The 21,828-nt window shown below is 42.9% G+C and overlaps 1 protein-coding gene across 1 annotated transcript in view; it reads right to left on the reverse strand.

Moving 5' to 3' along the window:
* Positions 1–1,895: 1,895 nt before the first annotated feature.
* The window catches only part of ABCB11 (ATP binding cassette subfamily B member 11), a 43,236-nt gene continuing 23,303 nt past the window's right edge, over positions 1,896–21,828 (reverse strand). The window contains 15 exon segments of the mRNA XM_081882567.1: positions 1,896–2,138; positions 2,873–3,019; positions 3,527–3,733; positions 4,240–4,437; positions 8,551–8,707; positions 8,960–9,201; positions 10,909–11,112; positions 12,354–12,515; positions 12,621–12,725; positions 17,741–17,905; positions 18,041–18,176; positions 18,851–18,911; position 19,770; positions 19,772–19,975; positions 21,375–21,545. Of these exon segments, the coding sequence (XP_081738693.1) occupies positions 1,938–2,138; positions 2,873–3,019; positions 3,527–3,733; positions 4,240–4,437; positions 8,551–8,707; positions 8,960–9,201; positions 10,909–11,112; positions 12,354–12,515; positions 12,621–12,725; positions 17,741–17,905; positions 18,041–18,176; positions 18,851–18,911; position 19,770; positions 19,772–19,975; positions 21,375–21,545 (2,361 nt within the window). The 3' untranslated portion in view covers positions 1,896–1,937.

Genomic DNA, 21,828 nt, shown 5'->3' on the forward strand with positions numbered 1-21,828 from the left:
AGCAACACCAGAGCTCTGTGTCACTATAGCACAGCCTGAGCCTTGCATCCAGCCTGAATTTTGCCTTGTGCTGCATCCAGCCTGGTCCCTGCCAGCCTTGTCCTGCACCCAACCTGAGCTACGCCTCACTGCAGAGTAGCACATCTGATTCCAGATAATAACAACAGTAAATTAAACCACAATTTGCTGCCCTTTGGCAACACCCGCTTCACTCAGCCTAATGGTTCTGGATGCAGTTTCTTCTTTCCATCCTTTTTTTTTAAAAGAATGGTATTTAGTCAGCAGAAAACATAAGACAGCAAAGACGCAAAATTTCATCCCTTGCTTTAATGGAAACATATCTGTACACAAGAAGCTGGGTAGCCAAGTGGTAAAGTGAGGAGGAAGGTAGTGATACAGATTCTCCTTTCTGTATCTCCACTTCCATACAGTGTAGATTCTTTACTTACCAGTCTTCCCCAACCTGGTTTTGGACTACAATTCCCATCAGCCCCAGCTAGCACAGTTGCTGGAGGCTAGGGAAAACTAGTTTAGATATTCAGTTAGCATTGGTTGTTCACTTCTGCAAACACATGACAACAAACATTCCCTACCCCCAAAGGACCGAGCGTAGTGAAACCGCATTTGCCTTTTCCTGCGTTTTCTTTTCCTGATTCAGCAGCACTGATGGTAATTTTTCTGTCACTTTCTGCAGCATCAGTATGAACAGTCTCCTGCACCCCCTAGCTGTTTTTTCCAGTGTTCTTTGTTTTGAGAAAGGCATTGTGGCAGCTCCAGATGCCTTTTTAACGAGCAAGGGAAAAACTGCAACTGACTTTTTCTGCATTTGAGAAAGCTACCATAACAGGACCTATAGCTTGCTGGTGCAATACATGCCCTGCCTGATCCATTTATATTCATGTGCACTGAATGGTTTGCAACGGAACTGTACACCCCTATGTCAAGATGCATCCAGACAGTTCAGTGTGCTGGAATGATCAGCACGCAAATCCATACATAGATTGGCATTGGATTTGTGCAAAATTTCTCCCTTGTTTGATTGGTGGTGAATATAATTTCATAACTTGCTGAACCTCCAGTGGCACATGCAGTGCACTCAGGTGCAGAACAGGTGTCATGGACACACACAGCCACCTTACAATGCTTTCTTCGTGTTTATGGATATGTGGACACCTGCGTTTAGATATTTCCATGATCACAACTGTGAAATGAGTAATAGTAGGTCATGCCAGTGGATGCCACTGTTTGCCCAGAGTGCCAAAAGGAAGCTGTTAGGATATTTCCGTTCCTCCTTAAAAAGGGAGCAGGCTGTTGTGTGTCACAAGCCTGCGTACTTCCTGCTCACAGGGAGTTTCCATTTTGTATATAGCTTTTGTATTTGTCTGTTGACATGAAGGCAGGCAGTCATGTTTTTCCTTTGTTCAGACCAACACTGAATAAAGTTGTAAATATGCTCTTCTGGGTGCATCTTCTGTTGCAGAGTCTGCTGCAAGGGCGTGCACGAGTCCTGGAATGTGTCTGAGGCTTGTGTCACTAACTGACTGATGCTGTCCTACGGGAGACCAATGGATCGTCTGGAGATGCCTGTCTCCCTGGCAGTATCCCAACAACAGGTGGACCGGGGGCTGCAGATCTGCAGTTGTTGACTTCACTGGTGTCACAGGTATGTGGCCTAATAATCCAGACATATAAATACTTCGGCAGAACTTTAGCTGATTAAAAAACAACAACAGGTTTTGAGCACTCTCCCAACAGCATCACTGTTTGAGTAGATGTTGCCTTTCTTCGTACCACAGCAAGTTTAATAACTGATGTCACAAGCTGTCAAGCGGGGGTGGGGTGGGGGATGCGCTTTCTCCTGCATGTTTGCAACAGCAGAGTGAATGTGAATCCCCAAGTAAATTACATTGATTGTGTCGTGGAGTAAGTATGAAAGCTCAGCTGATAGGTGCCCCAGTGGTAACCAGTTTGTAGTATGCCCCTTGCTGGGCCATCAGTTCTTCATGAGTGCCCTTTTCAACGATCACTCCTTGCGACATTACAGCTATGATATCAGAATGCTGAATGGTAGAAAGGCGGTGAGCTATGACGATGCACGTTCGGCCTTCTCTAGCTTTATCCAGTGCAGCCTGCACAGTCTGAAGACAAGGGAGAAAGTGACAAAGTAAAGGTAGTAAAGGCAACTTTCTGCAGAGTATCTCAATGTTGCTCCTGGCAATTGCATTCTAATCTGGTCATTCACATTATATATATATATATGTGTAACCAAATAAGTCCTTTCTCCCCGAAGTAGTGTTGAGCCTTTTGGGCTTGCTGATCATAAGGTTTGAATCTGCACAACGGGTGAGCTCCCATTGCTCTGTCCCAGCTCCTGCCAACCTAGCAGTTCAAAAGCATACCAGCACAAGTAGATAAATAGGTACCACTGTGGTGGGAAGGTAAACAGCATTTCCGTGTGCTCTGGCACTCATCATGGTGTCCTGTGCACCAGAAGCGGTTTAGTCATGCTGGCCACATGACCCGGAAAAGCTGTTTGCGGATAAACACCAGCTCCCTCGGCCTGAAAGAGGATATTAGCGCCACACCCCATAGTCACCTTTGACTGGACTTAACAATCCAGGGGTCTTTTACCTTTACACCCAAGCATTCATTCTAATTATTAAGAAAATCATCGCATGATCATCACACGAATGTATGGGAGAAGAAAGAACCAAAGAAATGTTTCTGCACCCAGTGATTCACAATTGAGAGAGCAGCTCTTTTCATCCTATTCATTTGTTATCTTTGAGGCATGATTGATGCTACAGAACCATTCCTTCACAGCTGGCCTTAAGATACGGTATGGGATTCAGTCATGGTGAAATAGCTTTACCTGTTCACTTTCGGTATCCAGAGCAGATGTTGCTTCATCCAGTAGCAAGATCTTGGGATCTCGGATGATGGCTCGGGCGATAGCAATGCGCTGCTTTTGCCCACGAGAGAGCAGCGATCCCTGAGAGCCAACGTTAGTTTTGTATTGCTGGAAAATATACATTGGCTGAATTTTAAGCAACTCCTTTTACCATCAGAAATATGCACAGTGCTGCAGTACTGGAAGAAAATAATGGTGCTGCTTGTGGAGGCAATGTGGCATGAAACTTAACAACTCTTATTCGTGTTTTATTGGTGATATGAACTACCCTTGGGATATGGAAACTTTATCAGGGTAGAGAGTAATCTACGTTTTATCCCCACAATAAACCTGTGAAATAACTGAGAGATGGCGACTGGACCAAGATCAGCCAGTGAACTTTATGGATGAGAAGGGATTTGAACCTGGGTTTCCTCACTTTTAGTCCAACAACTCTAACTGCTAGACCACACTGGCTGTCCAAAAGTGAGCTGCTGTTCAGGAGTATATTATAGCATGTGCATAGTTGCATCTAGGAAAATGGTTGAGATTCTGTGACTCACACACCATGGATTCCTTATTTAGCCACCGTTCCCTTTCACAACACTGAACACTAGTGAAGAAGAAGATGCTTACGTCAGGAAGCGATATGACGAAGTCATGCAGCTGGGCCTTCTTAGCTGCTGCTATCACTTCTTCCATAGAAATCTCTCTGGTGTTATCGCCGTATTTTATATTGTCAGCAATGCTACAGCCAAACAGCACAGGTTCCTGGGACACTATCCCAATTTTAGATCTCAGAAAGCGGACATTTACCTTCTTGCTGTCATGTCCATCTATCAACTGCACAGGAAAAAAACCCAGAAAAGACAAAATATTTATTTATGGACTATTGGCGCCGTCGTAAGGGAACCTCAGTTTTAAATTTTAAGTTAAGCTTACACTGAGCTTACTAAACTTTAAATAATTTTCACATGAATCTATGCTGAATGCTTAAACCCCTTTAAGTAAAATTATATTTGAAGTATCTCTTCAGTCCTCTTTTATTCCATGACCTCCCACCTGGTGTATTCCCTGCACTGCAAGCTGGGTGATTTGCAGATGCACCTGCTTCCTTAGGGGGAAATGTCCACGAGAGTCCAGGCTCTGGCCCCATAAGCACTGATGGTCAGGAAAGGTTCCCCTAGGAGTTCCCATCCAACCACTTCATGCACTGAAACCAGAACTGAGTGCTTCTGCATCCTCCAACTGCTGGGTTCAGGGGGTCGTGATGGGAGAACTGCGGGTTTGCTTTATAACAACTCTTCGGCGCTCTTTTACTATGTATGAAAGCAGAGAAGGCTACATACCACTCTTCCTTCCTCAGGGTCATAAAAACGTTCCAGAAGTTGGACACTGGTACTTTTGCCACATCCACTGCTTCCAACAAAGGCAAGGGTTTGTCCAGATTTCACAGACACCGAAAGACCATTTAGCACTTGGACGTTGGGACGAGAGGGATATGTGAACTTGCAGTTCAAAAATTCAATGCTTCCACGAAAGTTATCCTGATTATACAAAGAGAGAGAGAGAGAGAGAGAGAGAGAGAGAGAGAGAGAGAGAGAGAGAGAGAGAGAGAATATGTTCTGGGTGCGGTTGAATTGAATTCACAAATGACTCTTACGGAAGTAATGATTACTATTACCACTATTCCTAGAACTGTCATGATCAATTACACTTTTAAAACCGATTAGCCATGTAGCTCTTAAATGATAAGCAGATGGAACCTAAATCAATTTGCACGTTGCAAAACCCCACTGAGTAAGCAGACAGTTGCACCTTAGTGTGGGAACATACAAGACATTGGTTAAAAGGAGAAAAATCTACCACTTTGTGGTAGAAGGAAATAACCTCATGCATATTTCAATCAGATTTGCAACATTGCAATAAAAAAAAAAACCAGGCCCCAGGCTGCAAAAATATAACACGTTCAATACAGTGTGGAAGGTTTAAAAGACATGTTGACATTGATTGCAGCTGACCCCTACCAACTTCTGTTGTTTCCTGCGGTTCTTACCTAAGAGACAATGTCACAGCACCAGCATCACTGAGAAAAGTAAACCATTTGCTCATTTTCCATGTAAACTAAGAGCTTTAAGTCTCTTTCCCATCAAATTAGGCACAAGGAAGTGGGAGTCAGCATGTGTGCAACTTGCACAGGTTGGCTGGAGCTGATGGAAGTTGTGGTCCAAATCATTTGGAGAGTGCTAGGTTGGCAAAGCCTGCTAACAATCCTGAGTCCTGGAGCTTTGGTTTGCTGTTACCCAAATTATTAATCTGGAGACACACTGAACCTGTGAGATTGAGTTGAATAACTGCACTGATTGATCAACTGGCAACAGACTTACGTAAGGCATTTAATCTCTTTGATTTCAGCGCATCTGCTCTAACACTGAATAGCACCCGCTTTGTTCAAATGGGGCTTACTCATATAAGTGTGCATAGGACTGCTGCCTGGGACTTGCCCCCACAAATAACACTACTTTTAAAAATATATTCCATGTCATTTCTGAGTCGGACACTCCTCAGAATGAACCTAGCGTAATGCCCCTAGCACAACAGGAAGGGAAGTGGTTTTCACATTACTTTTATGTGTATGATGGTTGAAATAATTCTGAAGCAGCATCGTCCGGTTCCTGAAGATGCTGCACCAAAAAGAAGAACCAACGAAGCAACAGAGGCTGGTATATCAAGGGAAGCTTCCTTGTACTGTATGGCCCAATATCAGAGAAGTCCACTCTCTCCTATTGTTCATTCTGCGGGGTGAGCTATATCGCTGAGGTTTCCGTTCTGTACATATTGTGAAACCATTCTAACAGCCGCCAGTTTACAAATTCATGAATCTAGATGAACTGCTTTGTACATTTTTTTAGTGAGTCATTTGTGCCTCGTTTGTTAAAGAACAGCCAACTTTCAATAGCCAAAGGAAGTGGCGCAGGATTCCTAATTCACCTTTCTCTGCAAGTATTGCCTAAGTTCCTCATATTTGCACCATGACAAAGTGAGGCGCAGTAAATTCACTGATGTGCAGGTGTCCATTACATATCCAGCATTACAGTCTGTGGCTTGTACAAGGGCAAAATAAAATGTTTGCTGTTACCAGGCAATACCAGGCTCTTCATTTGATAAATTTGCCTTCATCAAGAAATATTGTATTCACACACATTCTCTCTCTCTCTCTCTCTCTCTCTCTCTCTCTCTCTCTCTCTCTCCAGTGTGGTATAGTGGTTAAGAGCGGTAGACTCATAATCTGGGGAACCGGGTTTGTGTCTGGGTGACCTTGGGCCAGTCACACGTCTTTGAAGTCTCTCAGCCCCACTCACCTCACAGAGTGTTTGTTGTGGGGAAGGAAGGGAAAGGAGAATGTTAGCCACTTTGAGACTCCTTTGGGTAGTGATAAAGCAGGATATCAAATCCACACTACTACTACTACTACTACTACTACTACTACTACTACTACTATTCTTCTTCTTCTTCTTCTTCTTCTTCTTCTTCTTCTTCTTCTTCTTCTTCTTCTTCTTCTTCTTCTTCTTCTTCTTCTTCTTCTTCTCTCTATCTCTCTCTCCCTGTGTGTGTATAGTGATACCTTCCACTTTTCTTTTGTGGAATCAAAGTGACCAACTGTGGGCTGCTTTGCACATCATGGCTTACCATGTACAAGCAGACATCTCACACTTCATTCCTCCTCCCTTAGCTCTTGTGGCAGCAACAAGCCAGAATCTTTGGCTTAGAGTTGATGTCTGGGTCCAGGTACTGTGGTTTGTTTTCTCTCAAACAAGACATGATCAGGAAGCTGAGAACGAGCCTTGGCTTTAGACCATGCTTTGGCGTGTGTGACTTGACGCAACCCCAAGCCTGGTTTGGGTATGCTAAGCTAAGGACTATGGCTTGTTGCACCACTTGCGCCAAGGGAGGAATGAAGTGGGAGCCAGGCCTTATGCAGTCAGAATGGCACCATACACACAAACACACATAAGAGGGAGGTATTAGTAGGTTCTGGGGAGCCCCAAGGTTTGCACAAGTGCAAAAAACCTTTAGGGGGAAAACCCCAAAGGGGTGGGAGGGGGCTGCAAAAATAGCCCCAAGAAGGCTATGTGCAGCAGCCACAAAATGCTGATTGACTGATTTGGTTGGGCGGGAATGACAGAAAAGCAGAGGGAAGAGCAATGGAATAGAGTATTCTGAACCTCCACATTTTGCAACATTTTGTCTCAGGTATGACTTTTAATTGATATTGAAGAAAGACACCACTTAATGCTGAATCAATACTTCACTCACACATATTCAAGTCATTGTGCGATGGCTGCAGTGAGCAGGTGGCAAACATGGTGAGTTCATAATCTACTCCGCTGAAGAGTTATTATGTGGTGTGAACTTTCACTAGGAAGCTAAGTAAAATTCTGTGGAGCTGCTCAGTTCATGGCTTTGTTTCAGGTGGAAACATTTCCCACAAGTTCTAAATGGCCTGAAGAGTTGACCATGCACAATGGCCGTAACTATCCAGGGATCTAGACAGGGTACATACCCAGAGAATGGAAGGAATTGAACTGGGAACCGTCTGCATTCAAAGCAAATGCTCTGCGATGGCCACGGAGTCTCAGCCCATGCCAGTGCTATAGCAGGTACATGGCTATGCTGGCACCGGGTTCACAAGGGTGCTCAAAGCACAGCTGCTTCCCCTTCTTCCTAGGAAAGATTTCCTAACAGACCACATTTTTTGCAGACTAAGAAAAAGGAAACCCACAATTGCTGCCTGTTAAACCACGAGGTTTGATGATATTAAGCATCTGGTTGTTGTTGTTGTTTTAATTCTGGTGTTGTTGGTTTAGTTCCTAATCGGTTTTAATCACACCACCTATTTTTCCCAAGGTGCCTTGAGGACCTTAGAAATGTGTCTAAGTTTCAAAACATCAGTGCTCACAGAAGACTGCAAGAACAACAGTACAGTGGTATCTCGGGTTAAGTACTTAATTCGTTCCGGAGGTCCATACTTAACCTGAAACTGTTCTTAACCTGAAGTACCACTTTAGCTAATGGGGCCTCCTGCTGCTGCTGTGCTGCCAGAGGACAATTTCTGTTGTCATCCTGAAGCAAAGTTCTTAACCTGAAGCACTATTTTTGGGTTAGCAGAGTCTGTAACCTGAAGTGTATGTAACCTGAAGCGTATGTAACCCGAGGTACCACTGTATGTTGGGAGGACTTAACAAGGGGCTAAGACTAGAGGGACAATCTGGAGACAAAGAGCATATAAATCTTGAGATGAGGAGAAATTTATCAGATGAGTTACCAGGAATCATCACTTAAAGAATTCTTCTAAAGCTGAGAGCACAACGAAAAGTCGGGCCACATTCATGGTGCCTGGGGTATGTGCACTAACTTTATTCAAAGTACAACTGACCCCAAATTGCCTTACCCTGGGCACGTATTATTTGTTCAAGCCAATGCAGTTTTCTTTAATCAAACACACTCTGTGCCCTCAAGGTATCAGCAGACCTTGTATTGCTCTAATTTTAGGTTCTTGACACACTATAATCTTCTTTGCTCCAGTACAGAAGAGGGAACTGGATGACCTTTGGATGCTACAATTATGTGATTCTAATAACACGAATTTCTGCTCTTACCCATTTTTCTCCAGCATCACTGTAAACACTGATTTGGGGAACACGATCCACCAGCTGAAAAAAGCGAGCTGCGGCTATTTTTGCTTTGGCATAATTTGGTGTATAGGAGGATGCTCTTCCTAATGCAGTTCCACTGGTCACAATAGCAGAAATCACCCTGAAATTAAGAAGGAAAGACGTCAGCTTACATGACGTTAGGAAGAAGAGCTCCAAGTCTACTATCCTGTTTCCATCAGTGGCCTATGGTTGGTCTACAATAACTTATATATCCAGAGATATACTGCCTCTTAACACTGAGTTGTCATTCAATTTCATCATGCCCACAAATGTGTCTGTTGAGAATGCACGATCAACTAACAGGTTCTATTTGGGAAAGACAATTTGTGTGGGTGTGTTTCTGTTCCTTTACCTAAACACATAGCTGTAGTGAAGTCCTTCCTTGTCAACTAAAAATCCTCCATACCGATAGGAGACCGAATTGGCTATAAACAGAATACTCTGTGCAAAACCAAAGCAGAATCCATAAACATTTGCTTTTTTGACTGCTGCTCTGTAAGGGACTTCCAGCTCTTTCTCATATGCTTCAATAAATTTTTTCTCCTTCCCAATTCCTGCGACAGTCCTGATGTTTGCAAGTGCTTCATTGGAAATCTGTTAAAAAGAAAAATAAATGGAGGAGTAGCAAAGAGCTGTTAGATGTCAGTCTGAGAGATATGGGCCATACATCTGGTGAGCTACTGTATCTCTATCTATCATCTATCTATATCTATCTATCATCTATCTATCTATATCTATCTATCATCTATCTATCTATCTATCTATCTATCTATCTATCTATCTATCTATCTATCTATATCTATCTATCTATCTATCTATCATCTATCATCTATCATCTATCATCTATCTATCTATCTATCTATCTATCATCTATCTATCTATCTATCATCTATCTATCATCTATCTATCATCTATCTATCTATCATCTATCTATCTATCTATCATCTATCTATCTATCTATCTATCATCTATCTCATCTATCATCTATCTATCTATCTATCTATCTATCTATCTATCTATCTATCTATCATCTGCCTATCTATCTATAGTTTTAAAGTGTAAGTTTGGTTTCCACACCAGTTTACTAAGAATCTCTAGTTTTGAACTGATTCAGTTGAACTTACCAAGGCCAGGCCAATGGAGACACTCTAGGCCCTCATACCCAAATCAGCTCCTCAGTCTGAGGAACTTGCCTCATTGAATAGCCACACAGACTTACTTTGCTTTTGACCATGTGCTCCACCTCTGGCCCTTGCCTGTCTATCTCCACCAGCAGCCTGTCTTTGATCATATCCTTGAATTCTGTCTCTCTGATCCTTGTCTGCTACCACTGGAACCTGACTACTAGCATATATTTGCCCATGTTCTTGCCTTCTGGCCCTTTTACTGCAGCTAGTTTCAGAATCTGGCCAAGGCCTGACCCCAGGTTTCCTAATCTAATAAATTTTTTTCACTGTACTGGTGAATTTTCCAATATTGGGCAAGAAACAATTCCTGGCATGGGTTCTCATATCTGGGCGAGGGTGATGCTGTCTACATAAGCATCTTAAGTACACATTGACAATACAGCTCAACAAACAAAAGGCTTGTCTTAGCTTGTTCTGCTCCTATTCTTTACCACATTCTTAAGTTGCCGGTAATAGCTGTGGACAGACATCGTTCTCTCGTTGTAGGCTTTTACGCCATTTGTTCTGCATAGCTATACTGTCGGTTTCAGTCCTATTATCAAACTTTTAGCAGCTTCAGCTGATTCTCTGGCTGCATCCCTAACTGGAGAAAGAAAGCAGACATAGTCCTGGTTACATCCGGATTAGACTACTGTAACACACTCTACAAAGGGCTGCCTTTTGCAGACAGTTCAGAAGCCTCAGCTGGTGCAAACTGAAGTTGCTTGTGAAGGCTAAGGAAATATGTAAGATCGATTGCATACCAGTTACACTGGCTGCCAGTACATGTCAAGGCCCACTTAGAGCACACACCCCTTGTGATTTGGATGCCCATATATGCAATGCCAAATGTGTCTTTCAACTCTATCCAACCAATTGCAACCAGAAGCTAAACACTTTATTTGCCCTCACACTGCCCTTCTGAGAAGAAAAATCAGGTTTCCAAGGAACAGATACTTTAAAATACTGCTTGACAAGTAGCAGGGGGGACGGGGGACGGGACATTTCAACCCTACATGGCTATGCCAGGCCCAAAATGTCTGTTATCACTGACAACACTGGATGATTGCATTATTACTCACCATCTCATTTAATCTTAAATGATGTGTTTTTTTGTAGTTGTTTTAAACATTACCTTCCCAGTTGCTTCCAATGCTTGTTTGTCCTGAGAGGCAAACCCTGTTAGCATCTGAGACTGCACCACACCTGATAAAGCCAAGAATGGCAAGAAGCAGATGATGACCAAGCTGAGCTTCCAACTGAAGTAGAAAGCAATAACAATGGCCACCCCAATGTTGGTGACAGAGTTCACAATCATGCCGATCTGGCTGCCGGTTGCCTTAAAACAAGCAAAAGGAAAAAAAGAAAGAATAAAAAGATCACCAACACACTCTCCCACATTAATAATAATAATAATAATAATTTATTATTTATACCCCGCCCATCTGGCTGGGTTTCCCCAGCCACTCTGGGTCGCTTCCAACAGAATATTAAAATACAATAACCTATTAAACATTAAAAGTTTCCCTAAACAGGGCTGCCTTCAGATGTCTTCTAAAAGTCTGGTAGTTGTTTTTCTCTTTGACATCTGGTGGGAGGGCGTTCCACAGGGCAGGTGCCACTACCAAGAAGGCCCTCTGCCTGGTTCCCTGTAACCAGGATGTTGAAACACCTCCAGTGAAGGCAGTCTGAGGCAGTCTGTCCCACTGCCAAACAGCTCTTTCCATTACAAAGTTTTTCCAGGAATTCTTATCCGAAATCTATTTCCCTGAAGTGTTCTAGACCCGCCTTCAGGAACAAGGAGACTGAGCAAGGATGTGTTGCCAAAGCACCTCTTTTTCCTGCCTATGTCACTGAAAAACCTTTGGCACGCCTAATTGTGAAAACAGGCCCATCAGCAACACACTCATGGAGAGGGTCTACAATGGCTAAGCCACCCTCGTGGCTGCAATGGGCTTTGTTCATTTTCCCCAGTTTGTAGCAACTTGTGGCATATGAGAAGATAAGTTGGGTCCAAAGTGTGACTTATGGATTTGAAAGGAATTCCCATTTATGCTGTCTGCTCCTCTCGTTTAGGTCTCTATCTCAACCACTTCAGACTGCATGTGGGGCTCAAATGAAGGAACAGCTTTACACCCCCATTGCCTCTGTACATGGGAAACTGAACATTAAGGGGAAGAGTCCTAGGCTGTTCCCTGATGTGCTTGGTTTTTTTGTGTAGGAACCTTTGAATTTAATCTGAGAAGAATCATTCCATCATGTAAGCCCACACTTGGGAACGAAATGGTACAACTGAGACACAGCTTTATCATTTCAGTGAGAACTAGGCCTTATACTTTTGGCTGAACGTTGAATGCTAAAAGATGCTACAGTGTAAAAAAAAATTCAAGGTGCAAAATAGCAATTTATTTCTCCTTAAACTCACCTTTCCAGCAGCTTTCATTTCTATGGATTTTCAGAGGCATGTTTAGCCAATAACTCCATGATAATAATTATCTTGTCTCAATTTGACTGAGTGGATGCCCAGCTGATGTGGCAATATCTGAAGTGTGTTAGCTACTTTTATATAAAATCTCTTACCCCTTGAACCTGAGAGGCATCAGTTGCTAGTCTTGTGGTCAAAGCCCCTGGGCTGTTCCTGTGGTCATCGAACCAACCAATTTCTTCACCTAGCATGGCCTCGAAGCCAACCTTCCTTAGCCGTCTTGTAAGCAGCTCACCAGACTTTGCAAATGTATATCCCTGAAATGCATTTAAAGAATGTGTAAGTCTAGACATCCCAGCCACAAGGCACCTAAAAACGAGAAAAGAAAAGCAACGGAACAGCCGATCTTAATGGTCATTTACCTGTAAAAACTGTGTAAAAAATGATATAACTCCAACCAATACAAAGAGCAGGCAGATGCCGTTGATCTGCAATCTTTGTTCTTCTTCATCCAGGATAGAAAAGGTCTTTTGGGAAAGAAAAGAAAGGGCCATAATATTAAGTGCCAACTAAAACAGTATAATTTTATTATCTATTTAGGCAATTTATACACGGCTTCATTATAATCATCTCTAAGCAGTGAATTGAGAGCCTCTATTTCAGAATTCATGTCACATGATATTGGAAATCATAGGATCATGCAATCTAGCCCATGGGTAGCCTGCAGATGTTACTGGACTCCAACTTACAGCCTGCATGGCCAGTAAATTGTAGGGGGTCGTTGTATTGGGTACCTCTGATTTAGCACATTTTGGTTTTACAGTTGCCTTGAGTATTGCTCGTGTGAGAACTCAGTGGAGTGCTGCAAGCAAATTTTGCCTAGTACAGCACTGGAAGGACAGATCCTGAAGTTGAGGCTCCAATACTTTGGCCACCTCATGAGAAGAGAAGACTCCCTGGAAAAGACCCTGATGTTGGGAAAGATGGAGGGCACAAGGAGAAGGGGGCGACAGAGGACGAGATGGTTGGACAGTGTTCTTGAAGCTACCAGCATGAGTTTGACCAAACTGCGGGAGGTAGTGGAAGACAGGAGTGCTCTGGTCCATGGGGTCATGAAGAGTCGGACTCGACTAAACGACTAAACAACAACAACAACTATTGAATTTCCCCAAATGAAATCAATAGGCTATAGATTTTTTTTATAAGGGACTTTTCCTCTACCTAAGTACAGCTTTGTACTAAAAAAATAAAGAGGTGCCAGGCCTCAAATCTGTCAGGAGGAGAAGCCATTCTCTCTAATCTGAAATGTATTTGGTTCTACTATAGTGGATCAGACAAAGTGAATATTGTTTTTCTATCTTTCTCTTATCCTCTTTTCTGTTTTTTCTTTCTTTTTCCTTCTCTATCTCCCCCCTCTACCAATATTTCTTTGTTTTTATTGTATCTCTATAAAAGTCTTGGTTTGGTTAAAAAAATGGGAAATGTATCAAATTTTGTATTTTTCTCTATACGCTTTCATAAAATTTATTTTTAAAAAATGAAATGTATTTGTTTCATATAGAATAATTATCCTACTTTTCCTTCTGTAGTTTGAGGTGATAAATAGCATAATTATAATAAAACACTATTAAAACCATTAAGAAAAAGGAACTGTTGAGAATATCAGGCCAGCAAATTAAACTGTGTTTCAGTAGTTGCTGCAGGGAAGTATCCCATTTAAATGGTGTGTCCGCTATTCATAACTGAAGTATCCCATTTAAATGGTGTGTCCGCTATTCATAATAGGCCATTTGAACCCAGGTATGTTTAATACCTGGGTTTCAAAAACAAAGGATTAATCCGCACCAAGAAACTAGAGAACTTGGACCCAACTGAAATACAAACAAATCACTGACTTTGGGGGGAAAACCACAAAAAAATCTTCCATGCAGCTTTTAAGAGGCGTAAGGGACTAATAACCAGAGGAGAACAATGGCAAGTAGCAAGTCTTTGAAAAAGTCAGGTTTTAAAAGCCCTTCAATCCGCTAATAAGTCTTCAGAGAAGGAGCAGAAGGCTCAGCAAATCTCACTGCCTCTTTTTTGGCAAGCATTTATTTAAAATGTTCCCCTAATCCTCATAAAGTCAGCTGCAATCACATGCTCACTGGGATATGTAAAACTAAATGTGTGTGTGTGTCAAAACTCAAATGGAAAAACAGGAAGTTTTCTGCTTTCTCATAAACATGCCCAAAGCCCCACATCCATGTCATTAAGAGACACTATAATCAGTGTGCCTCCAAGGGAGGGCATAGATCCTGTTTGTTAACTCTTTGGGACATTTGTTTTTAGAGGTCAACAAGCAACCTGTTATCTTTGGCAGAATGGGAAAAGTAACCAATAGGAAAAAGTATGAGCGCTCAAAGAGGGGTCATTCTTTATGCTCATTAAATCCATCCCTCCCCACCCCCCATGTCTTTCGGACAAGTTTTTTGAGCCACCAGTTCACAGGCATGTTGACAACAACAGACTTAAACACTAACTTTTTAAGCAATTGCTCTCAAGCTATAAATGCTGATCTCTTAAGTTTGATCTTCCAGACTTGCTAACTAACCTTTACACTATCGCCAGGTCATGAAACACATGCTTGTGTTCCCGTTTGATGTTTGTCTATGCAGGGCAAATCTTAGTAAGTCAACTAATCTGTAACTACGTACTCCAAACTGGTTAGAAGAAGCAAACAGAGACTGTATGTACCCTTGTCAACTATGAAAGTCCTTTAATAAAAACTAAGTTGAGCAGAAGCAATTCCCACACCAGCTGGATTCTAGTCTTCAAGTTTGCCCCCTTAAAAAGAAGGGATCTGCCTTGGAGCTAAACATTAAAGGTAGAGGAAACCTTGGACTGAGCTACTTTAGTCAAGAAACAGCGTTCTAAATGCATTATAAATATGCAACACCAGACTGAGCCAGAGAAGGGGTGGGGTGGGGGATTCTAAGCAATTTTCCATAGCTTTTTTTTTCTTTTATTATAAAGATTTAATCTCTGACTTATTTATAGCATTTCCCCCTTGTGTGTAGATCCATCCCTTGTGTCTGTAGCAAGTAGATGGATCAGGACACAAGTTCTGGCCCCATTGTTAGAGGCAGTATGCTCTGGATGCCCGTGGTTGTGAACCACAAGTAGTTATCTATTGCACTCAAATCCTGTGGGTGTCCTTCCCAATAGGCATCTATGAAAACAGAATGCTGGGCTAGTTGAGGTGTTTAGACTTGATATCCCGCCTTTCACTCCCCTTAAGGAGTCTCAAAGCAGCTAACAATCTCCTTTCCCTTCCTCCCCCACAGCAAACACTCTGTGAGGTGAGTGAGGCTGAGAGACAACAGAGAAGTGTGACTGGCCCAAGGTCACCCAGCAGCTACATGTGGAGGAGTGGGGAAGCAAACCCGGTTCACCAGATTACGAGTCCACCGCTCTTAACCACTACACCACACTGGCTCTCAGTTGGCAGAGGGAGCGTGTTCCATTTTGCTACCTAAGGTGAAACAGGAAGGTGCCACCCACTACCCCTCCACCAAATCCTTGCTCGCCAGGGCTGCTCAGTGTGTGGTTTCCTGGTTCTGTCAAGATCTCACAAGAGAGCTGTAAGATCCCAGAAGCCACAGCTGCTTATTGCTTCTGCACCTGCCACAGGTGTTCTGCAGATGGCCAATGCGCTTCCTTTTTATAGGAAATGGGATTAGCTGACTCCCCAAAGGGGATGCTTTGTTCACAATAAAACAGAGCAGCGGAATAAATTATGGCTGTCTTTGCATTAACTTTCAACCAATACTGCTGCCCAAAGTCGATCAACATTGAGTTTAAGTGACTATAAAATGCACGGTGCGAAAAGGGACCAATATATGCATTTGCTTTCTAAAAGCATATAATGCCTTCATGGGAGTCTGTCAGCATGCCTGTTTTGTTGTTTTGATGAAACCATGCAAAGGGGTTGTTCAGAGCCTTTGTGGCTTTAGTGCCGGTGAATTTAATTCACCACCAGCACTGCCTATTGTGTCCGTGAGTTTACTGTCTAATAATAAAATGCCTCCATACTTCAGTCAGGTAGAAAAGGGATAACGTGTTTTTTGGAATATTGTAAATGTAGAAAAACAGACCCTTATTATATTGCTCACTTCTTTATAGAATCATAGAATTGTAGAGTTGGAAGGGAGCACAAGGGCTATCTAGCCCAACCCCTGCCAATACAGGAATCTTTTGCCTAATGTAGGACTCGAACCCAGGACCCTGAGATTAAGAGTTTCATGCTCTAATGACTGAGCTATTTATGGTTACTAGAATGCCATGGAATGGGACAATTTATCAAGGGGAAAAGGGCATATAATTATTCTTCTCTTTTCAGATTTAAGGTTGCAGTCCAATGCACTGTTTTATGGGGAGATGTCTCCGTGAACTCAGGGGAATTTGCCAAACAAACAAGACTCAGAGTCTTCTACTTGTTTCTCTTGAAAGTAGCCATTGGTGTGAGGTAGAGGGATGCTCCAAGCTTAATCAAATTAACAGTACTGGGGTATGGGGGAAGACAGGTACAGTGGTGCCTCAGGTTAAGAACTTAATTCGTTCTGGAGGTCCTGAAATCGTTCCTAACCTGAGGTACCACTTTAGCTAATGGGGCCTCCCGCTGCCCCCGCGCAATTTCTATTCTCATCCTGAAGCAAAGTTCTTAACCTGAGGTACTATTTCTGTGTTAGCGGAGTCTGTAACCTGAAGCGTCTGTAACCCGAGGTAGCACTGTACCTGAATTATGCCTGTCTCCCCCTCTCCACTCCCAGCAGGGCCAGTTGCAGGGTGTGTGTGTGTGTGTGTGTGTGTGTGTGATTTCAATCAAGAAATGTATGGAAGACAAGGCTGGACACACACACACCCCAGTGCTGCTGCTCAAATAACTGCTTTAAAGGAGAAAGAAAAATGAAGCCCTTTGGAGATCTGAAATATCTCCTTTATCACCATAGTGACTACATATATGAAAATATGTCCTCCTCCTAGAAACTGGCTCTTAACACAAGACCCCAATGCCCCTGCTCATCTCCAGAGTCCTGGTGTTCATGGGTCTGTTGGGGAAACAGTCATTTCTTTTTTTGCAACTGACTCAACCCACAAGTTTCAATCATACATTCTCCAACAGTTTACAAAACTGTTGGTGGGCCTGTCATAGTAACAGAAGACCCTCCTTCCCAAGATACACCTCTCCCCCCCCCCCCGATAAATTCCAGAGCACTCCCAGAAGCCTATGAACCTCAAGATTCGGGAATGCAGCTGCCCAGTCCTTGGGGTCTGCTGGGAGAGCTAATTGTCAACAGCCCCCTTCCCCAACCTGGTGTTCTGCATGGGAATTGGGCAAATGACCACGAATGTTCAAAAACTACTAAAAGCAGCAAGCCAAAATGTTGGAAATGAAGTAATAAGGACTGCTTGGCACACTGTTGGCATGCAGTTGTCCTGCATAATATAAGGGTGGTGAAAAACCATATTCGATACAAGAAGAAGGAAATTGGTCATGACCTACTCCAAGAATCTGACTGAAAAGCAAGGCATAGAGTGGGTTGACTGCCCCATTGAAGCCTGCTCCAAGGGATCCAATCAGCATGTAGGGCCATTCAGGAGCATTGTATTTCAGAATTCTGGTAACATTAGCAGGCTTCACTTCTTCCACTTTTACAGCCGTTGGCTCCTAAAAGAGAAAAGGGGCAAATATGTCGATATTCTACTTTCCGTGCTGCCCAGTAGAAACTTTGAGGAAGGGTTATACAGCGAGCTTTTCAACAGGACCAGAGAAACAAAATGGATGTTTTTGTCAAATAATGACCTTCTTAAATGGACTGCCATCTTCTTCATATTGCCCGGTGCTATAGATATGCTCCGAATGGTTCTGGGCAACTGACATTGGATGGTCCGGTACAATATTTGACAACTGAGATCTGGAACGCTGTCGAAGGGAAGCTCTATGAAAGAATAAAGAGAAAAGGTGAAGTCTTAGGAACAGCAGTTTGAGGAGTTTGCATCTAGTGTTATTACTTAGTACGATCATAATTTACTGAAATACTTACAATACCTATATCCTGAGATTTATGGTGCAAAGCTTGACATGTTTGCTCAGAAGTAAGTCCCACTGAGTTCAAAGGGAAATACTTCCAAATAAGGGCTCCCCTAGACAACCTATTCACAGTATTAAGCCTTCATCCCGATTTGTTTGCACAAAACTTAAAATGGAAGTTATATGATGCCAATTCTAAGATGCCTGTTTTTTGTTTAGCTGATTTGTTCTGATTTGCTTGCAGGGAGGTTAAATGAAATGGAGCGTTCAACCTGATTTTGGGGGGCATAGGTTATACATCTTTCAATCAATCAATCAATCAATCAATCAATCAATCAAGTATTATTAATTAACAAGCCTTCTGCTCCTGTCCCTTTGCCAGTTCAAAGAATACCCATTCTCAATGGTGGGCTGATTCTCATTAAAAAAATAAAACTGCTAGGTCAAACTCCAAAAGGAACTGGTTGCTGCCTGTCATATGTTTATGGGTAGTACATCCTGTTTCCTTACCTGAAGCAAAACAGGAACGTGCTGTTACAAGGCTGCATTGTGTTGTGTTTTGTCTCCCACTGAAAGGCTTACCTCAAGCTGTCCCGATAACTTCCCCTGACGAAAGACTGCGTTTTCTCAAGATTTGGTTCGGCTGCTGTAAAACAAAGCCAAAGAAGCCAATCAGAAAGTGAGATCATCCATTCCATTTTTATTACTTATATTTTGGTATGCGTTTACAGTGTATAAAGCAAACCTGTTACAAGGCTGAAAATTTTTGCTTCATGGTGGCTTGCTAAATATTCAACCTGATGCACAGCAATACTCTTTAGTTCAAAAAAATGTGAGCTTAACTTAGAGTACACTTCTTTGGCAGAGAGGCTTTCTAAGGACCCTGGATGTGCTCCTTTGGCACACCTGCGAGCAGAAAAGCTACATGTTTTTGTTGGGGTGTACCACTTCAAGCGGGTACACTTTCCCGCTTTCAGTTAGAAGAACGCCCAGATGTCTGAGGTTATATCAGCTCTGCATGCTCCAACAACTCTTTCAGAAATCTGAAGCATTCTTAAAAATGGACTGCAGCACAGCAAGAAGGCTTGTTCAGTTTGTGTCAGCAAAGAATGCTGGTTGAGGGGTCATCAAAGTGTGACACTAGTAAAGCAGAGTATTCAGTTTGTCTTGCTCCCAGAGACCATAGCTCAGGAGCAGAGCACAGGCTGTGAATGCATAAGAATTTGAACTCCAGATTTGAATCCAGATTTGAACTCCAGCATCTCCAGTTAAGAGGATCACAGGTAGCCATAATGGGAAAGAGAGAGAGGTGCATCAGTGATCCAGAGATAGATGCACAAATAATCTAACTTTGGAATAAGGCACAGCTTGTTTTGTACTTATGTGTAGGACTGATTTTACATGGGACCATAGGGAAATAGTTGTGTTAGTAAAGAAAAGGAAATTAATTCCTTGAGTTAGTAAACTTTGACCTCGTTTTCAGAAACGCAGAATAAGTTACTTGCTTTGCATCGACGTGTCAGTGAGTGCCTTATCCCCTTGGCTTTGCAAAGTTACCAGTGTGAAATAAACCCCTTTCCGTTCCATCAGCTCCTCGTGTTTCCCCCTTTCCACTGCTCTTCCGTGCTCAAAGCCAATTATGACATCAGCAGTTCTGATTGAGGACAAGCGGTGAGCAATGGAGATGGACGTGCGCCCAACGCGAGCCTAAAGAAATGGGGGGGGGGAATACCGGTGAAGCAAACAGATGAGTGAAACAGGTAGGCTTTGCTCTCTTTGCTTTTGTGTGTGTGGTCGGTCACGGAGCATGGAATGAAGCCTAAGTGGTGTAAGGACATGCAAAGAGCTCTATTGGATCAGACTAATGGCCCATCATGGCCACTCACAGTTGCAAACCAGGTGCCTATGAGATGCTTGCAAGAGGGGCATGAATGCAGTGGCCCTCTCCCCACCAGTGGCAACTGGTACACAGAAATCTGTATGTTCTTTCTGCGCCCATCAAGCTGTCTTATGCCAGCACTGATATTTATATTCATTTCCAAGCAAATGTTTGAAGAGCAGCATGCCTACCTCCCATCTCCAGCATTGCCTGCTATTTACTGAACAATTCCCCCCCGCTTTTTTAACCCACCCTTTGTGCTTGTGCGCTTCCTGGCTGTGGAATTCTGGTATTGTAACACTCATCTACTCCCATATAAATGCGTACAAAAGGTTGGAAGCTTTAAAAGCTGTGGGTTTTATTTAACTAAGACATACTCAGAGCAGACCCACTGAGATCAAAGGACTTCAGTCAGTCGTGACCATGGATTTCAATGAACAGGACACACTACCTCTTCCATGTCATTCCCCAACATGACTCTTCCCAACAGCTCCTTGAGATCTGTGTTGGGTAAGTCTTTGGGGTAAACTCTTCCCTACCACAGGTCAAGCTTCTGATCTGGCACTGCTCCCTCCCCACGTTTCCACTGCTAACAAGCCTAACAATTCTGGAAACCGCATGCACATTTGTTGGTTAATGGGTGGGTGTGAGGTTCTACGCTGTAGAACCTCGCATCCACTCTACTGATTTTCTTATGGAATCATGCAGCAAGTTCCAGAGCGCACATAGTGGGTCCCCAGCCTTGCTCCTAAAGGCTTCTCCGTTCATTCAAGAACACCCAGAGAACACCAATTGTGTACTGGAGCAAATGCAAAGCTCTGAATAGCACTGTTGTCGTTGTTGCTAACTGGATTTTAGCCTGCCCTTATTCTTTCTCTTCCCCACTCTGATCTCATCCTCACAACAGAAATTGTGACTGCCTGAATGTGGGGGTTGAATATCGGATTCCCACTCCTACTCTGGCACTATAACCATTATGTCCCATTAGGACTCCTAACCACACCTCACCATAATTTTGTATATTGTAAACTTATTATAAAAAGAAAATTGTGGAGGGGAGAAGAGACTAATCTCTACCATTAAGGAGATTATACTTAAGAGGGTGTGTGTGTTTTTAAAAGTTTCCTACCCCCACCTCCATGATACTGAATAATAATAATAATAATAATAATAATAATAATAATAATAATTCCCTGCCCATCTGCCCACTCATTAAATATGCCAAACCTTATGAAGGGCCTCTTGCACTGTAGCTTCGCTTTTGTTGTCCAGTGCTGATGTAGCCATGTCCAGTAGCAGGATTTTGGGGTTTCGAACCAAAGCACGAGCAATAGCAATCCGCTGCTTCTGGCCTCCACTCATCTGACCACCACCTTCTCCAACTAGGGTGTCAAATTGCTAAAACAGTGGGATAGGAATATGAAACCAGTGACAAAGGTCTTTACTTCGATCCTATTCAATGGTGAGAGCTGCACCCATCCTCTGCCTGTGCTCCCAGTGCCGGTGTGAGCTCATGTATCTCTCTAGTCTAGCAGGAAACCCCCATGTGCTCCCGAAGCAGGTATCACCCACACATTTCTTTGTTAAGGAAATAAAGCAAGCTTCTATTCCTCTCTGCATGAAATAGAACCATGAAAAGAAGTCTGATCCACCTAACCAGGTGCTATCTATCTTTCTTGAG

Source organism: Podarcis melisellensis (genome assembly GCF_964234715.1).
Source record: "Podarcis melisellensis genome assembly, chromosome: 1".
Classification (NCBI taxonomy): Eukaryota; Metazoa; Chordata; class Lepidosauria; order Squamata; family Lacertidae; genus Podarcis; species Podarcis melisellensis.